At 40.0% G+C, this 22,970-nt stretch overlaps 1 protein-coding gene across 1 annotated transcript; it reads right to left on the reverse strand.

Moving 5' to 3' along the window:
- Positions 1 to 1,230: 1,230 nt before the first annotated feature.
- Positions 1,231 to 22,665, reverse strand: LOC101735847 (facilitated trehalose transporter Tret1-like). The gene is made up of 11 exons (XM_062676300.1): positions 22,602 to 22,665; positions 21,728 to 21,904; positions 16,991 to 17,146; positions 13,458 to 13,660; positions 12,536 to 12,722; positions 11,318 to 11,439; positions 10,085 to 10,261; positions 9,383 to 9,475; positions 8,892 to 9,118; positions 6,469 to 6,621; positions 1,231 to 3,323 (listed from the first exon to the last, which is right to left on the reverse strand). The coding sequence occupies exons 2-11, from the start codon at positions 21,840 to 21,842 to the stop codon at positions 3,293 to 3,295; spliced, it is 1,464 nt and encodes a 487-aa protein (XP_062532284.1). The 5' UTR covers positions 21,843 to 21,904; positions 22,602 to 22,665; the 3' UTR covers positions 1,231 to 3,292.
- Positions 22,666 to 22,970: the final 305 nt, after the last annotated feature.

Here is a 22,970-nt window from a genome sequence, read left to right on the forward strand (position 1 = left end):
GCGATACCGGTTGTGCGTTGCCCCGTCACGCCGCTTGGGTAGTTAGAGGCGGTAAAAAGGCTAGGTTACCTGTTCCAAAATACAGTGAATACTTCGAACTCGTGTTCCGGTGTGATAAAAATAGGAAAGTTCTTGTTAATGTTTCCTTCTCTGAGAGATGTTCTAATGACCTATACACGTTTAGAACCAGATTAATTTGAACGATGTACCTTTCATTGGAATTTTACGTTTTTAGTACCACACAGTTTTAGCGTTAGTCAGCCTTCTACAGACTTCTTTGTTTCCATCTTATTCCAATAAGTAGGGTCGGCACACCGAAGTTTTCTCTTCCATTCTCTTCTATCAGCCGTCAGCTCAACACTCACTCCTCTCTCTCTCATATCGCCATTCACATACTCCATCCATGTCTTCTTCGGACGACCTCTTCCCCCTCTACCTTGCACTACCATTTCCATACATCTCCTAGTCACATGCATCTCCTCTCTACGCATTACATGTCAATATCACGCTAACCGTCCGCTTTTTAATCAGCCTCCCACAGTATCATAAATATTTCGTGAACTATGCCCCAATAAGTTTCCACCCTGAAATCAGTGCAGCAATAACGTCATAACTTCCACGTTGTCAGAACATTATAATTAAAAGGGATTAGTGTATGTGCAATTAATTAGATTGTATTCTTTATGATAACTGCTAATCCCCCGCAAACAATTAAATGTGTTTATTGAAATTGAACAGGTGGACTGACGACTTAGTGCGCACGGCGGGAAGTCGTTGGATGCGGAAGGCGGAGGACCGCATTATGTGGAAGGCATTGGGGAAGGCCTATGTCCAGCAGTGGGCAGATAAAGGCTGATGATGATGATGATGATGATTGAAATTGGGCTCGAAATATTTTCTGATGGTCAGCTGTTAAGTGTAGTTACATCTCAATTAAATATGTGCGAGGTTTTAAACGTTCTCGATAGTGTAAAAGTTAACTCAAATTTGTATGCAGTCGGAACAGCGCCCCTAGTGGCAAACGTACGCAAACGTTCCAACTCCATACAAATTTGAGTTAACTTTTACGCTATCGAGAACGTTAAAAAACTCGCATAGAGCACACGGAATGTAGTTTGGGGCGGCCACTATACGAGAGTTCTAATGTTGCGCCGCTTTTTCGAAGAAGAATTTCAATCTTTGGGCGAGCACTAGTATTCAAAAGGTGATAATGTCGAATAAAACATTGTATTTGTAAAACAACATTTATTTGCAAAAATATATACTTAATATAGACAATTAAACATTCAAAAATACTTATAGTTACAATTAGCCTCAACAACAATACCAATCACTTAATTTCATTTGTAAATTGCACTCTTCTCTGTTCTTATAACTTTGAGCTCAGAGCTAAGGGAATGTACTGCCTTAGAGCTAATGTGTATTCAATTCTCTTTGGTCATTTATATCTACAAATCAAACTAAAACACAACCTATTTAAATCTACTAGAGGTCCCGCAGTAGTCGAAATTCGACTATAATTAATTGGAATTGTAAGTTTGTACACTATTATGATTGTGTTTTATACTTTTATAATCACAAATTTCGCCAAGACTACACTATAAAAAAATATTAATAAAGATAAACAATATTTAATCTATTCTCAATTTGACCACAGACGTCAAGAACAAAAGTTTGACAATAAATAGTATGTATGCGTGTGTGCGTCAAGTACATGGTATGTAGTGTGTGTAATGTTTTCTTTATTGATTTAATGTATCTTTTATGCATTATTTAAAAAAAAAAGTAGCATTGTGCACTTCTTCTCTATATTCTCTAAAAGTGTGGAAAATTTCATACTCCTCCGTCCGCGCAATTTTCGTAAAAAGGGATACAAAGTTTTTGCTTCACGTATTAATATATAGATAACTCAAATAAATAATTCAAAACAGTTTAAAAATAAGTTTTATCTATGTAACCTCTTTGAGCTCCCGCTTTTCTTAAATTGTCTTTTTTTTTTAAACAATGGAATGTTTCGACAGTTTTTTTGTTGTTTATAAAATTTTAAAACACATAACTAACATTAGTGTAAATCCTATTAAAAAATTACATCTCACTTATAACTATGGCTTGAGAATAAATAATGGGCACTTTTATAATGCTCTGGCTGCCATTATGTACTACAACCATTTTTTTAACCGTCAGCCTCTCTGGCAGTCTGTATTATGTATTAATGAAGAAATGTCATGAATTATTACTACTCGTAATTGCGCAGTCAAGAGGAACGAATTGAAATCGTGATTTTTCAACTTAAAATTCCAAAAAAAATAGCACATATATAGAATTATTATGTATTAAACACTGCCACGCCTGGGAAGACGGCAGGACACACTCCGGCGAGGTGGGCAACAATCGGCCGGAGCGTTAGGGACTATTGGGAGAGAAACCGGCGAACTATACGGGCATTGTCGAGCAAGACTGCTTTTTGTATTTGGGCCACCACCGACTTTTTGTTGAGACGAATTATTATTATTATTATTTTGTTGCGTAGATGGGTGTACGAGCTCACAGCCAACCTGGTGTTAAGTGGTTACCGGAACCCATAGACATCTACAACGTAAATGCCGCCATCCACCTTGAGATATAAGTTCTAAGGTCTCAGTATAGTTACAACGCCTGCCCCGCCCTTCAAACCGAAACGCATTACTGCTTCACGACAGAAATAGGCAGAATGGTGGTACCTACCCGTGCGGACTCATAAGAGGTCCTTCCACCAGTAAAGTTATAAAGTGATTTACGATTAATGTTTAATGATACATTCCAATGATAACTTATAATTAAACTAAATTACATATAACTTACTTATAATTACTAAAATTAATTAAATATTTCGCGTTGGTTTTAGGTGCTGGCAGCCCCACGTTTTTTTGTCGTGGGTTTTTTCGTTATGATATTTTTCAAGCTAAAGCATCAGTTTTTTTTTTAAAAGGATTTTTAGTTTCTTTATAATCAGCGTTATAAATACTATCTTCATTAAGTATTAAAGAGAACTAATCAAAACTAAAAATCTTTGTCAGAACCCGTCAAATAATAGTTTTTATAAGGTTTTCTTCATGAAAGTTTTTAACAAATAAATTCTGGAAGACATTTTTTAATTGCAACTAGATATCAATAAAATTAGAGTGTAATGATAAGTATTACACTATATCTGAGTTTTGATTACAAATATTTACTAAATTTTTGATCGAAACTTGGATAGATAGCATTGTCCCTGTGGAGTTTGAGGTAGATTTTAAAATACATATATTTCCGTTTATACTTTTTCCGATTTCGACGGCGGGGTTCTGTGAAAAGAAATATTTTTTTTAAATTCTGTAAGCGACGCAACTTACAGTAATTAGTTCTAGTCGGCCATGGCCAAAGGCAAAACTAGTTAGGTCGATAGTACCTTGGGCCTTCCGGTCTACCGGGCCACCGGTGGGCCAAGCCAGAATCAGGCAATCAGTAATTTTTCTTAACTTGAAATTTTCGTTCGAAAATTTATAAAATTCGATAATTTGCAACTTTTACCGTCTAGCTTAAAAACTAACTATATTTTATCAAGATTATAGCTTTTTAAAATATCTTTTAAGATATAAAAACTACAACTTTCTATTGGATTTGAGAAACCAAGGCGTTCGGTTCGACTAAAGGGCCACTCTTGAGATATGGAGTTTATAGTACTACGGCTTACCTAACAACCCTTCAAACCGAAACGTATAACTGCTTCACGGCAGAAACAAGCATAGTGACAGTACCTACCCGTGCGGACTCACGATAAGTCAATTCCACCAGTAAAGCCTATGTTACCGACGAGGTATTTGAGCACAATATAATTTGTCCGCACTGGTAGGTACCACCACCCTTCTCGTTTCTGCCGTGAAGCAGTAAAGCGTTTCGGTTTGAAGGGTGGGGCAGCCGTAGTTAAAAGTCAGACCTTAGAACTCATGTCCCAAGGTGGGGAACGGTATTTACGTTGTAGATGTTTTTTATTTTTTTTTATTGCTTAGATGGGTGGACGAGCTCACAGCCCACCTGGTGTTAAGTGGTTACTGGAACCCATAGACATCTACAACGTAAATGCGCCTCCCACCTTGAGATATAAGTTCTAAGGTCTCAAGTATAGTTACAACGGCTGCCCCGCCCTTCAAACCGAAACGCATTACTGCTTCACGGCAGAAATAGGCGGGGTGGTGGTACCTACCCGCGCGGACTCACAAGAGGTCCTACCACCAGTAAACTACCACCTAAAAACTTACCACCAGTGTCTATGGGCTTCGGTAACGACTTAACATCAGGTGGGCTGTGAGCTCGTCCACCAGTCCAGTAATAAAAAAAGAACTCGCTCGCTATTTTTTAATTTACTTTCACCAGATCGTCTTTGATTTGTGACACAAAATATTACGTAACGTCAAATTATTATCTACAACAAAAACATATGTAAGTACATATTTAGATATGTTTGTGAGATGATAATGTTATCAGTTACAAGTAAATGTTTATCGGTAGTTTTGATCCGTATCGCTCACAATGACAATGTTAAATTCATATTACTTAATGTATTGTTATTATCTTTGACAATGATAATATCGTTTGATAGATGTTTCCTACTGTTTTTGTAGTAGGCACGTACCATCCGGCTATGGGCCACGTACCATCCGGCTATGGGCCACGTACCATCCGGCTATGGGCCACGTACCATCCGGCTATTGCCACGTACCATCCGGCTATGGAATGAGCTCCCCTCCACGGTGTTTCCCGAGCGCTATGACACGTCCTTCTTCAAACGAGGCTTGTGGAGAGTATTAAGCGGTAGGCAGCGGCTTGGCTCTGCCCCTGTCATTGCTGAAGTCCATGGGCGACGGTAACCACTCACCATCAGGTGGGCCGTATGCACGTCTGCCTACAAAGGCAATGAATAAAAAAAATAAAAATAAAAAAAGGCACTGTAGGTCGTTATTGGGAGTTAATTTTCATAGTTTAGAAAGATTTTTCTCAATTTGTTTGTTCGTTTTTGATTTGAAATAAGAAATTGTTATTTTGAATGCGTCATCAGCCAGTCAGTACGTCAGGTGGGTAGACGAAATTGTAACAGTCGGCTAGTGCTAGCAATTCTTCTCAGGTTGAGCCCGTGAGCTCACTTACCAGTCCGGGCGTAGCTTGAATAGCTCTTAGGTTACCAGCGAATGGGTATGAAAAAAAAGGAACAGTCGCTGGTAAAGACTGGCAGAACATCGTCAAAGATAGCTCCTGGAAGATAGACCGCTCCTGACCTTTTCATTTTTCATTATTATTATTTTTTAATTGTATTTTTTGACTTGTTTTTTCGTTTATTGTAAATGTTTTTATTTATTAAAAAAAAAAAATTGAGAAAAAACAAAAAAAATAATCCCGCTGAGTTTGTTTCGGCGGTTCTTCTCAGGACTGTGACTTTTTTTGGAACCGGTGGTAGAGTTAACATTGTCTATATCTATACTAATATTATAAAGAGGAAAGATTTGTTTGTTTGTTTCGAATAGGCTCCGAAACTACTGGACCGATTTGAAAAATTATTTTTCCATTAGAAGCCGACATTGTCCCTGATGAACATAGGCTACTTTTTTTTATATTCTTTATTTTATTTTTTTTGGTTTCATGTGTGTTTTAATGTTTCCGAAGCGAAGCGGGGGCGGGTCGTTATTTATATTTTGACATTCAACAAGTGTGTTATACTCACATCTAAGTTGAAATAAATGATTTTGAATTTGAATTTGAATAGAAAGAAGTGGTGTACCTCAGAGGAGGCTTTACCCGAAGGTGTTTCATACAGAAATAATGTTAATAATAATCAATAATAAATTAATATAAGAAATTAATTTTTAATCAATTAATGTATGTTCAAATTATGTTTATTGCATGTTAAATTCTAATTAAGTTGTCAATTAAGCTATATCTCTATTTATTTGTATAAGAAGATATTGTAATTAATTGTTAATTATTTTTGTATGGAATAAAGAGAGCTTTATTATTATTATTATTATCAGCCTTTAATGAGATATGGATGCAATATTTATTTTATACTAGCTGACCCGGCAGACTTCGTAGTGCCTCAATCGATTAGTAAAAGACCTAAACTTTTGTAGAAAATAAACTTAAAACAAAAAAAAGACGGGGGACACATCAAAGGAAAAACAAAATTGGTCTTTTTATTTAATTCTGAGCATTTTCATATTCATCTACCTTTTAAACCTTCTCTGGACTTCCACAAATAATTCAAGACCAAAATTAGCCAAATCGGTCCAGCCGTTCTCGAGTTTTAGCGAGACTAACAAACAGCAATTCATTTTTATATATATAGATTGTCTTACGGTTGTCCTACATCACTGCTTCGTGGCAGTAGTAGAGATAGCATCGGTTCCCAGCGAGGTAAACTGACAGGCCTCCTAGTGATTAGGTTAACGATCTACTCACTTTCCCGCCAGCATTTCCTGGATCTCCTGGAAGCTCTTGCCCTTCGTCTCCGGAACCACGAAGAATGTGAAGAAGAACGCTATTATACAGCAAACTCCGAAGATGAGGAACGCCACGCCCATACCGACTGCATCAGCTATCGGGTTGAAATATCTGCGCATAGAAACCATATCACACTGACAATGACACTGAGAATACCAAATGTAGGTAGGAAGGACATGTCGAAACCTCCACTCCCTGCCTATTTCTGCCGTGAAGCAGTAATGCGTTTCGGTTTCAAGGGTAGGGCAGCCGTTGTAACTATACTGATATCTTAGAACTTATATCTCAAGGTGGGTGGCGCATTTACGTTGTAGATGTCTATGGGCTCCAGTAACCACTTAACACCAGGTGGTCTGTGCGCTCGTCCACCTATCTAAGCAATAAAAAAAATAAAAAAAAACAAGAAACAACGTGGAATCGAGCTTCTAACAGAGCGGGAGAAATAATGTCTGATAACGCACTGCGATGTCTGATCACGGGCGAGGTGAGGTTGACTCTTTGTATGGGGCAGCGGCGGTCCTACCCTCCCGGCTCGAAACATGAATGCTTCGGAGCAGGAGTAGGCAGGTAGTGGGACTCACAAATAACCCCTGCCATGCGACTGATATTCTTACTCTAGTGTTTCGACACGCACCTCCCTAACTTAATATAACGATATCAAATCAAATCAAATCAAAAAATTTTTATTCAACATAAATGAAAGTACATACTTGTTGAACGTCAAAAGAACTACCGCCAATTCACAAGAACTAGCCTCCGTCCTGAGAAGAATTGGCAAGAAACTCAGCGGGCATGTTTTTTTTTTTTTTTTTTTTAATAAGCAATTATTATTTATTTATTTTTTAATATTACATTTTTTTTTTAAATATGAGTTTTTTACAATGAGTATTATAACGTAACAATTACTACAATATTGAAATGCCCGGAGCGAGCAACTCATTCCCACTTTGTGCAATCTTCTAGATAATCATTGACTTTATAGTAAGCTTTATTGCACAGATGTTCTTTAACAGTTTTCTTAAACCTATGTATATGTAGGTTCTGAACATCTTGTGGGATTTTGTTGTACAGGCGCACAGACAAACACCCGAATGAATTTCTTATCTTATGTAACCTACTCATCGGCACAACAAGTTTGTGTTTGTTCCTAGTATTTCTATTATGTATGTCCGACTTTTTAGGAAACTCCTCAATATGTTTACGAACATACAACAAATTTTCAAAAATGTACTGGGATGGCATAGTGAGAACTTTAATTTCTTTAAATTTCTCCCTCAGGGATTCCCTTGAGTGCATGTTATAAATAGCGCGTATAGCTCTTTTCTGCAGAATAAATATCGTTTCTACATCGGCCGCATTGCCCCATAGCAAAATGCCATAGGACATGACACTGTGGAAGTAACTAAAGTAAACTAAACGAGCCGTGTCCGCGTTTGTTAACATTCTAATTTTTTTTACTGCGTATGCTGCAGAGCTGAGCTTACTCGCCAATTTATGAATATGAGGTCCCCATTGCAGTTTGGAGTCCACTGTTATACCAAGAAATACGGTTGACTCAACAAGCTCCAATGATTCCTCAGAAACAATTACATCACTATCCACTTGTCTCACATTTAAAGATGGTTTAATACATTTTAAAGTAAATTTAATACATTTAGTTTTCTTACTATTCAATAATAGGTTATTGATACGGAACCAATGAACCACACACGAAATCGCATCATTCACTTCGTCATAGACTTGTAATTGTCGTTTAATTTTAAATAATAAAGATGTATCATCTGCGAATAATACGACCTCGTGTCGGGACTCAATAAAACTAGGTAAATCGTTTATATATATTAGAAATAAAAAAGGACCCAAAATGGAACCCTGAGGTACACCCATTTTCAACAAGGTACCTGAAGATCTATTACCTTTCACATCTACTGTTTGTATCCGTCCTGATAAATAGGAAGTAATAAGTTCCGCATAGGTACTTATATAGGTACTTATATATCCGATAGGTATTTATGATTAGGTATTAATTGACTATTATTTTCCGTCGCCCATAGGGCGTTGATCCCATATGTCAGCTGATCCATAATTGTAGTACGTATAATGCGTACATTGCCAAAACATTTGTGTAATAATGTTTTTTGGCATCGAGAATTACCATTTATGACTTCGTTCTCGAGAACGATTCAAATACAACGCTTAGGAATATCTGAATCTAATATTATGTATAGTTAGTAACTATACTTGAGACCTTAGAACTTATTTCTCAAGGTGCATTTACGTTGTGGATGTCTATGGGCTCCGGTAACCACTTAGCACTAGGTGGGCTGTGAGCTCGTCCACCCACCTAAGCAATAAAAAATAAAAAAAAGTTTGAAGCTCACCTAGTGACCAAGAAAGACACCATCCAGCAGAAGGCAGTAGCTATCGGAGAAGCCAACGCCTTCACCTCAATCGGCAAGAGTTCTCCCATGATAGCCCACGGCAGAGGACCTAGACCCACGCAGTACGTCACGATGAACAGCACTAGGGCTAGGATAGGCAAGAACCTCATGTTGTCGACTACTGGGCTGCCATTAGTGTCCAATATGAAGTAGACGCCAAGCAGTCCCTGAGAACAAAAATACCCATGCCAGACTAAGGGACCGTGCTGCGGACCTCGGGCCGCACTGTGTCATCAACCACCCGACCAATCGTTCTTAAAACATATACGATTAATTACTGAAATTTAAGAGGAACTATCCCTCTGTTGAAGATCCAAATGATGGTAAATCTAAAATGAAGCATTCGCAGCGGATGAGGTTAACGGCTTCCCCTGCAGCAACGAGCCTCATCACCTCATCACTAGTACAATTAGTCGAGAGCCGATACTTACGAGTCCAACAGTTGTTCCGGTGCAGGAGATGAGGAGCAGCATCCTGCGTCCGAGTCTGTCCACCACCAGGGGCGTGATGGCTGAAGCACCGACCTGTGACATTTCTCGATTGAATCCACTTTAATCCAATTGAATCCACATCACAGATGGATCATCATACAAAAGACTTCCTAGCCAGGTACACTGAAATCGCCACCGAAAATTATACCGCCAAATGCAAATTTGTATTGGTATCTGCTCATGTGTTTTGCTAATGGTGGAAATATAACAGATTTTTCTTGAATCTATTTTTCCCCCTACCTAAACGCTGATAGCATCGAGAAGATATTCCAGCTTCAGCGCACTGGTGCTACCAAACTGCTAACATCTGCCTTATGAAGGTCAGGGGCTTTACTAAGTTTACTACCTTATCGGAATCGCGACCCATTGAAGACAACCAGCGAGAAACTCAGTAGGTTGTGGGCTTTTACCTATGTTTAAAATATGGATTCGATGATTGTTTGTTTTCCAAATAAATTAATAAATACACTTGACCACTGATGCGGAATGTAATTTCGCGCACGAAAAGTAACGACATTTTTTTTTTTTTTGTCTCAGATTGTTGGTCGCGCTCAGCCCACCTTGTCTTAAGTATATAGTACAGTATCGTATTCGTATCGTAGCTTAATAAAATAAAATCTAATATCGTAATAGTTTACAGACCTGCACTGCGCCGATAATGATTGTCGCGATGGCGGAGTCCAGACTGGCCCCGGCTGCTTCAAAAATGGTCGCCATGTAGAACAGCACGACGTTGATGCCGGAGAACTGCTGCACGGCCACGAGGATGCACACGATGTAGAAGGCTTTGAAGTTGGCGCCGCGGAACACGTCCGATAACTGGACAATTGTAATCACACTATACTGGTGTCCCGAAGGACTTTCCAGTTTCACCAGGACAGGTGGGCGAGCAAAGGCTCAGCCAGGAGGGGTGGGATTTGCTAACAATTGCCCGAGCGCCTCCGAAGGAGACCTAACAACTCAAGAGCAATTGCTTCGCGAATGAATCTACTACCGGATCGGAATCGCGACCCGCTGAGAAGATCCGGCGAGAAACTCAGCGAGCTGATTCATGGGTTAGGTTGCACGGCGAACTCTTTGTCGAGTTCGACGAGTACGGTTACCGGGGTCCCTAAGCCTGCTCCTAGTGTGTTGTAGGTAAACAGGTATGTGTTGTTTTAAGATCTGAAATTGATGTTTCGATTGGAAAATGAGCTTGTGAGACACAAAAAAGAAACTCAACATATACATTTAATTTTAATCGATCGACTTGTAGCTTCAGTATTGGCTTAATTTTCTTTATAGCACTCCTAAACTATTACGTCACTATACCAAATAGTGCCCTTTATCTAACATGGGATTTGAATGACTACCTTTCTGGTAAGATAAGTAATTTTCATTCGGTTTTCGGTTGACCGAATTTGCTACGCTTTAATTATGTTTATGTATTATCGCATAGCTTTTCATCAGAAATAAGCAGGTATAAATAAGTGCCTAGCCGGGGGGTCTACCAGAGTGTCATAAGATGCGCGAGCTTTAATGTGTACCCCATGAACTTTATCTATCTATCTTCTATATATATAAAAATGATTTGCGCTTCGCTAGTCTCGCTAAAACTCGAGAATGGCTGGACCGATTTGGCTAATTTTGGTCTCGAATTATTCGTGGAAGTCCAGGGAAGGTTTAAAAGGTAGGTAGATAAATATGAAAATGCTCAGAATTGAATAAAAATAGCAATTTTGTTTTTGCTTTGATGTGTCTCCCGTCGGACGGATTCCTTTTGTTTGTTTTAAGTTTATTTTATACAAAAGTTTAGGTCTTTTCTTTATCGATTGAGGCACTACGAAGTCTGCCGGGTCAGCTAGTAATTATATAGAAAATTGTACAGAATCTTACGTTAGCGGTTTTCTCGTTCGCAGTAGTTACTTCGGCGGCCATCTTGTCTAGCTCAGCCTGCACTCCGGCTCGGGATTTTCCTCTGATGAACTGCAGACTTTTAGCAGCAGAGTCTATGTCATCTGAACACAAAAAGTGTGCGACCTTTCCTTTATTGCTCGCGCCGAAAAGAAGTATGAATGCGGCCTATCTCAGAAAATGGAGTCATGCACACGCTGCATATCGTAGAATTCCATACTGGGATCCATTATCCATATCTATGGATATTTAGAAGATTTTATAAATATTTTATGAAGACAAATGGGCTTGCGTTCCAGAAGTACGTACGACGTGGTCTTTTTTGTTTTGGCTGCTTATGCTGGTAACCTCGAAACCATTATGTCAGCTTAACCGGGCGATTAGGTAGCTCGCGGGGCTCTAACCTGACGATGTTGCTAACACTAGGTCTAGCAAGGGCAGTGTTTCGCAGAAACCACCACCGGATCGGAAACGCGATCCACTGAGATGATCCGGCGAAAAACTCAGTGGACTGTGTCTGAGGGTTAGTTTGCTTGCCGAACCTTTCGTTGCAAGCGACGAGAACGGTGACCGGTTGAGTATAGTGGCCGATATTGATTACCGGTATTGAGTTGACCTTATATCCTGCTATATATTCCGTTGGCGAGGGTACAATAACCTTCAAACAGACGTTCAAATTTAATATTGCTATATTATCAAACAGCCTCCTTTGCCGCGATGTTAATAATGAGATGCGGTTTTGCGATATGCGGACTGTGGAATGTTTTCATGATCGTATAGGATTCCCTAGTACATTTAGAGACAAAAAGCCTGTAACACTTTCGTGTAATGGTTTGTTGGATGAGAGATAAGTGGTTACCAGGTACCGTAGACATCTCAACGTGAATGCACCTTGAGATATAAGTTCTAAGGTCTCAAGTATAGTTACAACGGCTGCCCCACCCTTCAAACCGAAACGGATCACTGCTTCACGGCAGAAATAGGCGGGGTGGTGGTACCTACCCGTGCGGACTCACAAGAGGTCCTACCACCAGCAAAGTACCTACTTTGAGTCACGAGGTGTGGATCTTAGTTGTAAGGTACAACCGCTGTCCTTCGGCTTACAAGACGCCCTTCCAAGAGTAAACAAGATTTCGTGTGATCTCGAATCAATCATATTTTGTTTCGTTTTCGATTGGCGTTTTGAGGGGTTGAACTTACCTTTGTTCAAATAATACATCGGGGTTTCGGGCATGAAGAAGAACAGCACGCAGAAGACAGCGACTACAGCTATCCCGACATACTGCAGCGCGAAATAGGAGACGAATGGTCCCACTCCGTACACCAGCAGTAAGCCAAAAACCACGAACAGCTGAAGGAATGACCCCAGGGCGCCCCGCTTATCGTCCTATAAACATCATCATCAGTCTTTACGAGTTTCGAAGACATTGATTTTTAATACGCTTTTCTTTATTCTTTATTGTACAGACAGTTAATAAAATACAATAATTGCGAAAAGTTATAAAATGGCGAGCTTAACTCAACAACTGAGCTATCTACCAGCTAACCCTTTTTTAAAGAGGGAGAGCTTTACGTAAGTGGGTAGAAGAGTACAATCAGTGGGTAGAAGAGTACAATTATTAGTTTCAGATGTATGTATGTTTGTAACGGAATCTTTGAACATGATTTTGATCCCCTTCAAAACGTCAGATTAACTCGAAATTTGGTATACTTATTAAGGACCGATGACAATTAAAAAAAAATATTGAAAAAATTGTAATTCAACTAGAAAATGAAAAATAAATAATAGTTTAAAAAAACTAACAAAATAAGCTTTTATAGAATATCCAACTAAAAAATAGAAAATAAATTTTAATAGATTTGAATCAAAAATAGTGTAAGAAAAAATGATTTTATTGTAAAAAAAAAGCGTGGGGTGCATGATATCAGTAGTTATAAATATTTTATGAACAGATTTATTTTGATAATATCCTGAAAAGCACCCCACGCTTTTTTACAATAAAATAATTTTTTCTTACAATATTTTTAATTCAAATTTATTAAAATAAAAATATTGCTAAGATGGGTCAATCCTTCTTGGTGTATATTTTTTACGTATTTTTATTGCTTAGATTGAACATACCGTGGCGATCTCAGCGCAATACATCGGCGAGACTGTGTAAAGTATCCCGACTGCTAGACCCCAGAAAACTCTGCCAGCGTAAATCATTCCAACATTTTGAACGGCTATCATCAAAATAAAACCGACTATGAGTGGAACCGATGACAGAAGAATACCCCATCGACGACCGACTTTTGATGCCAGGAAACCTCCGATGAACGGACCTGAAAAAGGGAGCTATGTTATCTGGTACGTATAGATTCAAAGGACACTGTACCAGGGTCTTTCAGAAGGGAGCTTTTGTTTCTAACGCTATGATAAAGATAGTTTTTTTTATTATTTTTTTATTGCTTAGATGGTTGGACGAGCTCACAGCCCACCTGGTGTTAAGTGGTTACTGGAGCCCATAGACATCCACAACGTAAATGCGCTACCCACATTGAGATATAAGTTCTAAGTTCTCAGTATAGTTACAACGGCTACCCCACCCTTCAAACCGAAACGCATTACTGCTTTACGGAAGAAATAGGCAGGGTGGTGGTACCTCGGGGGCCAGGGAGGCGGATATCGCCCAAGCCCTGGCCCTCTAAGTGTTTCGGGTCCCCTCACATGTCGGCCTGGGGACCGGCGAAGGGGGCCTAAGAAGACGACGTGCAAGCTGCTCTGCACGCGTTTTATGCATGAGCATCCGGGTGATGGAAGGCCGGCTATCCTCAACCCACGCTGGTTCTGACCCAGCGGGGTATTCCGTAGGATAGACCATTCTAACCGGCGCCATCTAGGCGGGCTTCGGATAGCCTGCCGACCGAGAGGGCTGGTGGTCGTGGCGCCGACGACCGCCAGTCTGGCGTCCCGAGGGGGAGGGTGATGGGAGAGATGTGCTCCGCACTAAACGCTTCACTTTCCCCCCTTTGCCTTTTCATGAGTTTTGTCTCATGCGAGGTTTGGACGTTGGTTGTTGAGAGACAGGAGGTTTTAGTCGGTTCGACTCCGACATGCCCCGCCCTTCATCCCCAGTGAAGGGCGGAAGTCCGGCGATTTCCTCCTGACAAAAAAAAAAAAAAAAGGGTGGTGGTACCTACCCGTGCGGACTCACAAGAGGTCCTACCACCAGTAATTACGCAAATTATAATTTTGCGGGTTTAACTTTTATTACACAATGTTATTCCTTCACCGTGGAAGTCAATCGTGAACATTTGTTAAGTACGTATTTCATTAGAAAAATTAGTAGTAGTTAATGAGTTGGGAAATCCAAGTTTTAACGCTAGGAAACCTTCGATGCACCTGACGTTAAAAAGGAATTTCTGCGAGTTGTCTAGATGCTGCTACAAGCATGCCATCACGGCTTTTCAATGGCTTCAAAACCAGGAGCTCTCAAAAAGGAGCGTCTGTTTTTGCCACTTTAATGTAGCTGGTATTTGAAGACTCAGCAGTTTATAACTTTTTTTTATTGCCCTTGTAAACAGAGGACCACACGTGATGGTGAGTGGTTACCATCGCTCATGGACTTCAACAATGCCAGGGGCAGACCCAAGCCGCTGCCTATCGTTTAATACTCCACCCACAAGCCTCGTTTAAAGAAAGGCATGTCATAGCGCGATATATAACATGGCCTATATATTGCGCATCCCCCGTGCTGTAGTCTGTATAGCAATATACGCCATTGTCGCGGTAGCTACAACACAAATTATTTGACAGATGCATGAATCTCGCTTACGCCATTTTCCATGCCATGCTTGTAGACAAGTTCCGAATAATATTTGGACCGTCGGTCTACCAAACAATATCACTCGCTCGTGATATTACAGAGCACCACACTGCACCACTTGCAGAGTCCTTCGGGGTGGTAACTTCGACAGAAGTGCCCTATGCCAGACCCTATCGAAGGCCTTCTCGATATCCAGGCTTACAGCGAGAGGCTCGCCCTTGCTCTCCAAGACTTCAGCCCACCTGTGAGTATGGTATCCAAGAAGATCGCAAGCTGAGTGACCAGTATACAAAAAGATCGCCACCTGAGAAACTGTACTATCGGTCACTGATCAGCTGGCGATCCTCAAAATACTTCAGGAGTTCCGTATTTATTATTCGCTCCATTACGCAAAGCAGGGAATTTATCACGACAGGCCTATAGCTCGATGGGTTTGACCGGTCACCCTTCTTGGGGATAGCGTGGACAGTCTTCCATGAAGATGGAATCCTGTAGATACTTTATGAAAGGCGATAAAAACGCATTAGCGCAGTTGTCAACTCAGGGTATGTTGTCAAAACCACTGTAGGGATGCATTCTGGCCCATTTGACCTATGGACGTCCAGGATCTGGAGATCTCGCCTGACTGCACACTGTGTGAAGCAGATCTCCGGCAAAGAGCTATCACACCGGGGGATGTTCGGTGGTGTGGAACCCCCGTCGTCCATAGTCGAGTTCGAGGCGAAGAGTTTGACCAGAAGGTCACCCTTCTTTTTCGCACTATGGGCCAGACTGTCTTACATAGAGGTGGGAGACTAGACCGGGAAAAGTTTCCTTCTACAGTTTTGGCGAGCGACCAAGTAGCACGGCTCCCGGAGGGATAGCTCTTTAGTTGCTCGCCAAATCTGGAAACACGCTCCGACTTCGCTTTGGCAATGGCCTTCTAGTAGGACCTGGAAGCGGCGTTATATATAAGGTATGAAGCAGTCAGCGCAAAAGTGTCCTAAGCTTATCATAGTTAGTATGGTGATAATAAGGCTGGAATTTACTTTTACACTACTTCGTAGGCAAAAACAACACGCGCAAAAATAATCTTTACAAAGCCATCTGTTTCTCTATGGGTAAGACTAGGGATAGGCCGGTTTTGCATCAAAATTTATTATGTTTTAAATAAATTGCAGTATATAAGCGCGAATGTGAAAATTTGTGGGTTAGGCCACTTTTGCACTGACGGTCTCATCTATATATATAAAAATGAATTGCTGTTCGTTAGTCTCGCTAAAACTTGAGAACGGCTGGACCGATTTGGCTAATTTTGGTCTTGAATTATTTGTGGAAGTTCAGAGAAGGTTAACAAGGTAGATAAATATGAAAATGCTCGGAATTAAATAAAAATAACAATTTTGTTTTCCCTTTGATGCATCCGACGGATTTCTTTTGTTTCTTTTAAGTTTATTTTATACAAAAGCTTAGGTCTTTTATTTATCGATTGAAGCACTACGAAGTAGTACGAAGTCTGCCGGGTCAACTAGTATCTAAATAAATATTATCTATATTATCTCTCAGGCTTCTTCAAACGAGGCTTGCGGAGAGTATTTAGTGGTAGGCAGCGGCTTGGCTCCGCCCTTGGCATTGCTGATGTCCATGAGCCACGGTGACCACTCACCATCAGGTGGGACGCATGTTCGTCTTCCCAAAAAGGCAATTAAAAAAAAAGTCTTAATCCTGATGTATATGAAGATATGTATTTTTCTGTCGTTAATGGCTTAAGCTTCCATCGAGCGGAATCACCAGCTCATTGCGAGACCTATAAATGTCGTTTTCTATATCTACTCTCTGTTTCTAATATCCTTAAATGTATCCTCACCGAACATAGCTCCGATGGATATAAGGGATCCGATCCATGATATTTCGTCGTTGGTGACGGGTCGCGACAAGGGCGTGTCGTCAGGATGCAAGAGCTTCAAGTTCACCGGCGAAGTCCACCCCAAAGCGAAACCAGTAGCCATAATACCGATGTTTGCTGTGAAATTTATTTCTGAATTAGTTCTCTCTGTGGAAGTACTGACAATAATAAGGGAAACGAAAGCCCTGTATTATAAATTAACTGCGCAAAGTCTGAAAGTCGTCGTGGCCTAAAGGATAAGACGTTGAGTCCTGCATGAGTTCCACGGTGAAGGGATAACATCGTGCAATAAAAATCAAACCCGTAAAATTATAATTTGCGTAATTAAGTACTGGTGGTAAGACTGGTGGTGTGAGTCTGCACGGGTAGGTACCACCGCCCTGCCTGTTCATGCCGTGATGCAGCAATGCGTTTCGGTTTGAAGGGTGGGGCAGCCGTTGTACTATACTGAGACCTTAGAACTCATACCTTAAGGTGGGAGGTCGCATTTACGTTGTAGATGGGCTCCGCTAACCACTTAACACCAGGTGGGACATGCTTTAACAAAAACCGACTTCAAATAGAAAAAAAAAATCCAAAAAAAATTAATATACACTAAAAACAATAATCATCGAAATCGGTTGGCGTAATATTGAGTTATTGAGTTAATCATCTATTTGTCGCGCACGTACTTAATGCAAATTCAAGACTTATATGATTTTCTCATGGATACCATTATCAGAGCTGGACTAAATTGAAATGGGAATACACGGGAAGCGTCAGCTGTCTAATAAAAAAATGTCTAATAATCATCAAAATCGATTCACCCAGTCAAAAGTTATGAGGTAACAAACATAAAAAAAAAACATACAGTCGAATTGAGAACCTACTCCTTTTTTGAAGTCGGTTAAAATATTTTTATTAAAAGAAAATTTTGACAAGCAAGAACTAAAAATTATAATCGTATAATTTATATAGGTATATATAAAAATGAATTGCTGTTCGTTAGTCTCGCTAAAACTCGAGAACGGCTGGACCGTTTTGGCTAATTTTGGTCTTGAACTGTTTGTGGTAGTCCAGAGAAGGTTTAAAAGGTAAATAAATATGAAGATGCTCGGAATTGTTGTTTGTTTTAAGTTTAGTTTAGTATACAAAAGCTTAGGTCTTTTATTTATCGATTGAGGCACTACGAAGTCTGCCAGGGTCAGCTAGTAAAAAATAAATAAAAAACAAAATGTGTGCAATTCACACGTGGTAGAAGTGAAACCTTCCAAAATTAAAATACAATTATCCTAAACGTCTTAAGTATATGTAAAATTTTGTCATTAGTAAATAATTGTAAGGTAGCGCCCTCTGTGAATTGATATTTTAATTTCACGTATAATCCTAAATTAAAATTCACTACAAGAGCTTTCATACACACGTTAGTATTAAAAAATCTCACAGATGGCGCTGTATTAAATAGTATGTATATTTCTGTCTCATTCTTTGCTGGCTTCATCCTACACATTTTTGTATTTGTGTCTCTTACCTGTCGTTTTTTCCGTTGCATCCGGTTTGAAATCACAACGATTCTAAAGAAGTTTTCACTTCAATAATAAAAATAATCGTATAATAATAGAAATCCAAACGTACAAATAAAAAAACTCCACGTTTTACTTGAACGAGCTAATATTTAATCGGCGCGAATCCTCATATTTATATTTCTCTGATAAAAAATGATCTTACGGAAACAAAATTTCTTAGATTTATATTGTCATGTAAATATAGTTTAAGGTATTAGCGTATCTTGTTTGTTTAAGGTCTTACGCTGAAGATGGATTAAACGGGGTTCGTATACGTGTATTTGACAGTTCTTTCATGCCGTAATGGGTGATGGCATTTATATTTTTATACGTATGGATTCCGGATACCACTTAACAGCACACGTCCTTACGCAGGGCCGGATTTGTACTTAAAGCCGCTCCTGGGCACCGGAAAAAAATCCGCTCCAATACTGGAACTTCACTTAAACTTACAGTTTATATATTTTCTTCTTCAACTTTACTAGAAACTTTATATATTCCAAATACATAAATAAATATATGTGTTTTTTTTAACAATTATATTGGCACTAAGGCTGATTCATAATTATGCATGAAAAAAATTAAATTCCTTTAATTCCTAATAATAAAAAAATCGATTATTATTTTAAATCTCCAAATAATTAAATTAATTTAATCTTTTTTTTACTATAAATTTCACCGCGTTCAGTGCGAAAATTATAATTCACAAATAATAGATGAATTGACTTTCTTGAATTATCAATTTTGTATAAATTCACCACTGTCCTTACGGATCTATAAGATCCAATATCCCTTGCATTAGACGCCTTCCGCTGTAACATTAGGAGTAGGGACCCCGGTAACGGTACTCTTCGAACTCGGCAGAGTGCGACGTGCAACCTAACCTAAACATCAGCCCGTTGAGTTTCTCGCCGGATCTTCTCAGCGGGTCGCAATTCCGATCCTTTAGTAGATTCTTTCGCGAAGTAGCTACTCTATTTTTTTTTTATTGCTTAGATGGATGGACGAGCTCACAGCCCACCTGGTGTTAAGTGGTTACTGGAGCCCATAGAGATCTATAACGTAAATGCGCCACACATCTTGACATATAAGTTCTAAGGTCTCAGTATAGTCACAACGGCTGCCCCACCCTTCAAACCGAAACGCATTACTGCTTCACGGCAGAAATAAGCGGGCCGGTGGTACCTACCCGTGCGGACTCACAAGAGGTCCTACCACCAGTAATTACGCAAATTATAAATTTGCGGGTGTAATTTTTATTACACGATGTTATTCCTTCACCGTTGAAGTCAATCGTGAACATTTGTTGAGTACGTATTTCATTAGAAAAATTGGTACCCGCCTGCGGGATTCGAACACCGGTGCATCGCTAGATACGAATGCACCTCACGTTTTATCCTTTAGGCCACGACGACTTATACGAGATCGATGACCGGTGCTTGGGGTACCTAAAAGCCCCGCTAGTGGATCGGGAGAATCCGAAATGACGTGTAATTCAATTTATCATCAATATTCCACAGCGTAACATCCATCCGTCGCGAGCAATAAAAAAATCGTTTACGAAATATAGCGGACATTTCTATACACACACATAGCACATCCTTTAATACTCTTAATGAAGTAATTGTGATGAATCTCTTCCCGAGACTGACCTTACTCGTTCAAAGTTCGTAAACCTGTGCTGAGAGCCAAATAGTTATTTTCTGTATGCATGATGACTTGACTCGACTCTCATTTACGATTCATTAAAATGAGGATTTACGGACCAATCTATTATTACATATTATAACACGCTTCTATTGGCTTCACTTGCATCTATCTATGTATGTAACGGAATCATTCGATATAATTACCACCATTTTTTTCCTTTTTTTTTTTTTTCGGGCCTGTGCCGGACCTCCTACGAGGTCCCCGCGCCTAGGGGGCGCGCGGGGTATGTGAGACTCAACGATCTGCAGGTGTTGAGAGCAGACCGCGGGCCCAAGGAATTTTAGGGCCCACCCACTAAACGACTCCCCTGCACTCTTACACCCGACGTCCGATCTCCGTCCGGGGTCAAACCCGGTCAGAGTAGGGGGGTTCCCGCGGTCAACACTACAATCAGACACGCGGCGCCACCCCGAGGACGCCCGACCGACGGGTCGTCGAGGCTATAGTCGACGACCAACGACGTCGGTCTCCGCGGTACGGCGGCCCTACCAGGCCGCCTGGGCGATACCGCTGGTGAACTGACCTAACCTAACTTAACCTACTGAGAAGATCCGGCGAGAAACTCAGTGGTTTGTCTCAATGAGGATCTATTCCAATTTATATATTCACTGTTTGGGGAGATATACGACAAAGGAGAGATCTTCCACCGAGCGGGTGATATTGCTCGGTAGACCGACGGTCCGAACGTTGTTGTTCGGAACTTGTATATGTGCGAGCTTATCTTGAAAATGTCGTAAGAGAGATTCAGGCATCTGTCAAATATCTTGTGTTCTGTGATGGCTACCGCCACAGTGTGTGATATTATTTTTCGGTTTTCACGAATCTTAGCTTAAGTAATACTATTCGAGACATCGAAAATAATGTAATGCTAGCAAGAAAACACGAGATTAAATCGTAAAGGTTGAGACAATTAGGACTCACTACGTTATTGGAAAACGTGAATTGCTTGTATTTGAGTAATAAGATGTTTAATTTACTTTGTTTTATTGTTTAAAAAAGCGACTGTGAACAAAAAGTAATGCATTACTGCTTCAAGGCAGAAATGGGTAGGGTGATATCTACACGAGCGGACTCATAAGACGCCCTACCACCAATAAGTTAAATTTTATAATATAAATTAGAGTTAATGACTTACTTAGTTAAATGTTTATCTTGGTAAGATATTGTCTAGGTATATCAAATAATAATATGAAGATATAATAATAATCGAATCACCGCATCCTAAGACTCTGCCCCCCGCGAACCACAGATAATGTTACATTTTACTTTTTTTCCCTGCCTATGCTGATAGCCTTTAGAGGCTATTTCAGCTTCACCTTGACGTGTAGGTGAGCTTACGGGGCTCAAACCGGGAGTGTTGCTAACACTGGTTCTAGCAAGAGCAGTGCTTCGCAGAATCTACCACCGGGTCGAAAACGCGACCCACTGAGAATATTTTACTCACCCACGCCGGCTATGATGTACTGTCTCCACAATTGGCCCTGCTCCATGCTGTGCGCTTGCGTCTTGACTGGCGCTTCGATGGAGACCGGCTCGTACACGTAGCTTCTGTCAGCCATACGTCAGGCTACGTCACTGGTCGAGCGTAGCAACTACGCGAGATTGTAGCGGAAGCGTAGATCTGTGGACGGAATTAACTTTTGTTGTGCTGATTAAGGAAAAGGGTTAAGGTCGCTAGTGCCAGGTGCTTTTAATAGAAGATTGCGCATATGAATGCTTATGAAATACATATTATTATTTAGTGTCAATTCAGAGGTTGCGATTTGTTATTGATTATTTACGCTTCATTTCTCGGCTATTTTGTTTCTTTAACAGAATATTGTTCCGTCGTTTGCTTTTAGCGGCTTTTAGGCACAGGCGGTAGGCTTCGTATACATTAGCTGATGTATGTACGCATAATTATTTATTATTCCGTATCAAGCTAGGCGACTATACCGGTGTTCTAATTCCGCAAGTTCTTTACGCTTGTTCATTAGCATTTCTACATCGTGTGATATAAATCAACTCCACATAAATGTAAGGTGTAAATTGCGCTGATAAAGTGTATTTTCAGTTTGCGAATACGTTCGAATCGTCTTTTTCATTTTGTAACAATGGTGGATCTCTCAATGCGCCACCCACCTTGAGATATAAGTTCTAAGATCTCAGTATAGTTACAACGGCAGCCCCGCCCTTCAAACCGAAATGCATTACTGCTTCACGGCAGAAATAGGCGGGGTGGTGGTACCTACCCGTGCGGACTCACAAGAGGTCCTACCACCAGTAAAAAGTGTATGTAGTTTTGTCTTTAGTATTATATTTTAAATGGGTTTTATTACCTTGATATGTTCCACGGAATATATCAACGTTATTTCCACTAGCTTCCAGACGTCAGATTAACTTGAAAAGTTGCACAATACATTGATTTTATATATTTCTCATACATTCCTGACCGATATCACCAGATTACGAAAATGATTATATGTTTTTTTTTAATCGTGTTTTCTTTTATCAAGATCAAGGCTGTTCCTTATGTTAATTACTATTTAAATTAAATCAATATGTTGAATATAGAATTGTTAATGTCGAGAGCATAAATGTCTGGTTCTTATGTTTTTTATATGAAACTGTGCGTTATTCAACGGACTACTTTGTCAGGCGACGAAGGGCTCGACGAAATTAACCCATAGACACAGCCCACTGAGTTT

Source organism: Bombyx mori, chromosome 26 (genome assembly GCF_030269925.1).
Source record: "Bombyx mori chromosome 26, ASM3026992v2".
NCBI classification, from domain to species: Eukaryota; Metazoa; Arthropoda; class Insecta; order Lepidoptera; family Bombycidae; genus Bombyx; species Bombyx mori.

Bases quoted from the DNA above. Each gene is read 5' to 3' on its own strand.
- LOC101735847 (XM_062676300.1), bottom strand. From the start codon at position 21,842: ATGGCTGACAGAAGCTACGTGTACGAGCCGGTCTCCATCGAAGCGCCA. The intron at 17,147-21,727 runs GTGAGTAAAATA...TAAATTTCACAG, and splicing joins GTACATCATAGCCGGCGTGG to CAAACATCGGTATTATGGCT. The intron at 9,119-9,382 runs GTAAGTATCGGC...TTTTGTTCTCAG, and splicing joins CCGGAACAACTGTTGGACTC to GGACTGCTTGGCGTCTACTT.